This window comes from Brassica oleracea, chromosome C4 (assembly GCF_000695525.1).
Source record: "Brassica oleracea var. oleracea cultivar TO1000 chromosome C4, BOL, whole genome shotgun sequence".
Classification (NCBI taxonomy): Eukaryota; Viridiplantae; Streptophyta; class Magnoliopsida; order Brassicales; family Brassicaceae; genus Brassica; species Brassica oleracea.
Genome location: NC_027751.1, coordinates 26,417,307 through 26,422,473, shown reverse-complemented (window position 1 = coordinate 26,422,473; position 5,167 = coordinate 26,417,307). Strand labels below are relative to the sequence as shown.

The window sequence follows — 5,167 nt, the reverse complement described above, 5'->3', positions numbered from 1 at the left end:
TATACATAGATATGGTACGTATATCATGACAGTAATCATGAAATTCTTCGGACAAACAATGATGAACGTGAGCACTGATCACGGGCGCATTCAGAGATGACGTTGGACAAAAAGTTCCTGACGTTTAGTTGGTACTATCAGTGATAGTAAAAACTAAGAACCCAAAATGGAATTGGTTACCTATTTTATATGCATAATAGTCTTAAACTGGAAAGAAATATCCGAAGATATATATTAGAAAAATACTATAAGTTATCTCTCTATCTAAATATGATATCTATGTCCAAATATTTCCACGTAGATGACGTCTATTACTGGACGAGGAAAAACCTCTATATAAGAAAGAGTAAATCTCTCTTCAATATATCCCTTTGAAATCTTAAAAAAAAACACCAAACAAAAAAATAGAGATATAAAGAGAAAAATGGCTAGGGGATCTCGTTTTTTCATCATCCTTTCGATAATCTCATTGTTTGCAAACACAATCGATTCTAGAACATTAGATCGACATAGTTTCCCTGATGGATTCGTTTTTGGAACGGCTGCGTCTGCGTATCAGGTGACTTTAATGATTTTGATCTTTCAATGGCGGAATAGTTATGTGATTAGCAATCATATTATTATATAAAATCTAATCATTCTGTTATCAATACATTAGTGATAGAATTATTCTGATATTTTGTATGTTTGCAGCTAACTTTTGTCGCTATAATGATTTCATATTTCGTTCTACATTTGTTTTTGCGGTATTATCGATCATAATCTGTATGTTATAGTTAAGTAATGTGAAGAAAGATTGATGATATGCAATAATAAAATATAGAAAATGAAAATATATAATTAAAGTATTATTAAAGAATAATCTAAAAAAAAGATTGATGATATGTGTAGGCTTTACCTGTTAAGTGGGCACTCTAAAAGTTTTTGATGCTCATAAAATTAAAACCCTACGTATATAATCGTTCATCTTCTTGCTCTTAATTATCTAGTTAAATTTCTTTTGGTTATAACAAATTATGTTATATATGTCATCCTAAAATAGCTTTTCGATGAAAATAATATTTATTTTTGTTTATATTCATGCAGTACGAAGGAGCAACAGATGAAGGTGGCAAGTCTCCAGCTATATGGGACCACTTCAGCCGCACTTACCCAGGTTTGTCCAAAAACAATAGCTTACGGACCGAACTTGATTAACACACACTCATATACGAACAAGACCATATCTCTAATTAATTATTTGTTACTTAAAACTAAAATCTTTTGCTGCAGAACGGACGAAGATGCATAACGCAGATGTAGCGATTGATTTTTATCACCGTTATAAGGTACTATCTCTAATCAATCTCCTCTTTTTCTTTAGACTATAATAGTCAATCTTGTCATCTAAAACTAAAACTAAATCAAACTATCAAATCATGTGAATCAAATCAAATATTGTACATCTTTAACTAAAGATAAGATCGATATATTGTATATTGTTATAAGGCATATCTAGTTGTTTAGATAGATCTAGCTTCTTGTATTTAGGATTCACATCTCCTAATCTTGTATACAAGGACATGCTTGGTTGATTGAATAATAATAGCTTAGATTTTTAACTTAATGTTTTTCTAAAGTTTGTAATCACCAGCCAAAAGGAAATTAAAGTTCAAGATAAGTCAATTTTCTTTCTCAAAAGTTCGTACGTTGTACCTAGACCCGTATATAGTTATCGTTTTTGCTTTGGTTGGTTAATATTGTTTTTTATATTGACATAAACAAACAAAAAAAGGATGACATAAAATTGATGAAGGAGCTAAACATGGACGCTTTCAGATTTTCAATCTCGTGGGCCAGACTAATTCCAAGTAAGCTTTTTATGTTTGATGATTATATTTTCTTCTAACAGAAAATAATTAAAAAATTTGGTCAGTTATACGAGTTAATTTATGTGGTAAAATTTTCAATTATCTACAGGTGGAAAGCTAAAGGATGGAGTAAACAAAGAAGGTGTACAATTCTACAAGGATCTTATCGACGAACTTCTTGCTAATGGTAAGATCACTAATTTACTAATTACTAGTTAATTGAAATCCTCTAATTAAATTAAAACTGTGCGTATAGCTTAAAGTAATAAAATTAATGGTATATTAATGAACATGCAGACATACAACCATCAATGACACTATATCATTGGGACCATCCACAATCTTTGGAGGACGAATATGGTGGCTTTTTGAGCACTAAAATTGTGTAAGCCTAATTAGAATATATCAAATATTTTAAAACATATATTTATATATTGAAAATAGGATTAATCTTGTTATTTTTATGACTTCTTATCAAAACAGAGAAGACTTTCGAGATTTTGCAAGAATTTGTTTCGAAGAGTTTGGAGATAAAGTTAAGATGTGGACAACGATCAATGAACCGTACATCATGACTATTGCGGGTTACGACCAAGGTAACAAGGCGGCTGGTCGATGCTCATCATGGGTAAACGAAAAGTGTCATGCGGGCGATTCGAGTACCGAGCCTTACATTGTTTCACATAACGTTCTTCTTGCTCATGCCGCTGCGGTAGACGAGTTCAGAAAGTCTAAACAAATATCGCATGATAGCCAAATTGGGATAGTTTTATCACCAAGATGGTTCGAGCCTTTTCATTCCGACTCTACTGATGATAAAGAAGCAGCTGAACGAGCTCTTGCTTATGAAATTGAATGGTAAGTTAATAATCTAAACAAAAAATCTTGAATAAGTCTGCTTATACTCATTATCTAATTTTTATTTGGGTTCTATGTGTAAATAGGCATCTTGATCCAGTGATTCATGGAGATTATCCAGAGATTGTGAAAAAATACGCGGGAGATAAGTTACCTTCATTTACTGAGGAGGAATCAAACATGTTAAAAAATTCATCAGATTTTGTGGGAATAAACTACTATACAGCACGCTTCGCTACTCATATTCCTGAGATCGACCCAGCAAAGCCTCGGTTCAAGACTGATCATCACGTCGAATGGAAACGTACGTAAGCATGATGCTAATTAATTACTTATAAAATATTGATCCATGCCAATTTAATATATATTATACATGTAGATAAGATGGTAAACTAAACAATGTTTGTGAATTTATTTGAAACAGTGACTAACCACAGTGGCCACATTATCGGACCCGGGGTACGTGCCACGCTTACTTCTTTTACATGACTATTATTTTATTTCATTTCTTTACTATTATTTTCTAAGTGCAACATAAAATATCATCCTATGATTTTAATATTTATATTATTTTCTACAGGATGAGAGAGGTTTAATATTGTCTCATCCACAAGGCTTGAGAAAAGTTCTAAACTATATCAAAGATAGATACAATAACATTCCAGTCTACATCAAAGAAAATGGTTAGAAAACTTCTATTTTATGGATTGTATAAAACATAAATAAATTATTTGCAGTATTGTGTCTGAGTTTTTTTCCAATTTTTTGACGTAACTTCTTATAACCTATGTTGATTATGAATTGCAGGAATCAACGATAATGACGATGGTACAAAACCAAGAGAAGAGATTCTTAAGGACACATTTAGGATTGAGTACCATGACACACATATCCAACAACTTCACAAAGCTATAGTGTTAGTTCTCGATCTTTCTCACAATCTATATATACGTTTCAATTAAAATCGTTAATTCTTTTATTGATTAAAACTTATAATATGGTTATAGTGAAGATGGTTGTGACGTAAGAGGATATTATGCATGGTCAATGATGGATAACTTTGAATGGGAACATGGGTACACTGCTAGATTTGGTCTTTACTATGTTGACTTTGTCAACGGTCTAAAACGTTACCCAAAAGACTCGGTGAAGTGGTTTAAGCAGTTCCTCAAGAGATCGATCGGTCAGGCTAAAGAAGAGGAAGTGAGGGAGATGTTACGTGTGGATGGGAATAAGACTCTGCATGAGCAAGTGGGTTTTGGTGAATCGTCAGGATTTTTTGTATCTTTCATGGCGACGAACCAATCGAAGAGAGAGGAGGAGAATCGTTGCTCGTCTGATTTATTTTATGGCCGTTTCGATGTTTTGAAGAAGATAGAGGATTCATCATCATTTTATTGATTTTAAAATCTTTATGGTTAAAATATGTATTTGCTTAGAAGTTAGAACTTCATGTTATGTATGAAAATTTTATCCGACTGTAATATTTTAATATTATCTTGAGGAAATATATGAATATAATTTTTATCTGGAAAAATATGAGGCTGCTTGCAGCTTTGGAACTTTATTGTGTGATAATTATTCCATTTACTTATTTTTATAAGAATGTTAATGTCATTACTTGAATGATGAGATGCATATAAGATTACCTTGATCCTAGTCTGCCAAAGGCAAAGTGTTAAAAAGATAAAAAGGACTCAAAACACAATTACAGATCTAGAGCTAAAATTAAAAGAAATTGAGCTTGATCTAAACAATAAGGTGCAGAGGGACAGACAGGGCTTGATCTCCAGACGACTGTGAGGTATTCTTTAATTTACTTCTCTGACGTTATTTTATATGTTTGTAAATTTTCTTGTCATATGAATCAAGGATTTAAGAACATCGTTATCGCATATACGTTTCTTATTTTTTTACTTTTTTATTTTTTATGTTTTCCTGATTTAAAAAAAAAATTAAAATCAAACCAATCGCAGGCCGCCACGTGTTAGTGGAGTCTACGAACAGTTCAACAGACGTCTCCTGTTTCGCGATTTTTGGAGACTCCCCCAAACTTGTTCTTTTACTTCTCCACAAGTGAACTTTCTAGAACTCATAGGGAGAGAGGTTTGAAGGTGGGAGCTCATAGCCAAAAGAAACACAACTAGTATTCGATTCAACATCTAATCCAGCATGAGCACACTCTCTTGTTACACTCTAGCTTCTCTAGGCCTATCTCAACTCTTTTTGCCCTTACACTCATCATCAAGCATCCACACATTCAAATCAACCAACTCTCACATTCATTAAGCACAAAACATCAGGTGAATTCTTGCAAATGGTCAATTAGTCCAAATCATTTGGTTGAGTACGGGAAAGCTTTTATTTAGGTGAGTCAAGAGATTCAAAATATATGATCTTTAAGGTGGTTTACTCTCGAAACAAGTAGCCTTGACATTGCACATAATATATCTAAGAAA

General features: G+C 32.6%; 1 protein-coding gene across 1 annotated transcript; it reads left to right on the top strand.

The window, feature by feature from the left end:
- Positions 1–354: 354 nt before the first annotated feature.
- On the top strand, positions 355–4,245 carry LOC106337309 (beta-glucosidase 30-like). The gene is made up of 12 exons (XM_013776403.1): positions 355–559; positions 1,087–1,156; positions 1,273–1,328; positions 1,775–1,850; positions 1,960–2,037; positions 2,148–2,235; positions 2,334–2,708; positions 2,795–3,012; positions 3,133–3,167; positions 3,289–3,391; positions 3,516–3,624; positions 3,716–4,245. The coding sequence occupies exons 1-12, from the start codon at positions 425–427 to the stop codon at positions 4,107–4,109; spliced, it is 1,737 nt and encodes a 578-aa protein (XP_013631857.1). The 5' UTR covers positions 355–424; the 3' UTR covers positions 4,110–4,245.
- The last annotated feature ends 922 nt before the right edge of the window (positions 4,246–5,167 follow it).

Bases quoted from the DNA above. Each gene is read 5' to 3' on its own strand.
- LOC106337309 (XM_013776403.1), top strand. From the start codon at position 425: ATGGCTAGGGGATCTCGTTTTTTCATCATCCTTTCGATAATCTCATTG. The intron at 560-1,086 runs GTGACTTTAATG...ATATTCATGCAG, and splicing joins CGGCTGCGTCTGCGTATCAG to TACGAAGGAGCAACAGATGA. The intron at 3,168-3,288 runs GTACGTGCCACG...TATTTTCTACAG, and splicing joins GCCACATTATCGGACCCGGG to GATGAGAGAGGTTTAATATT.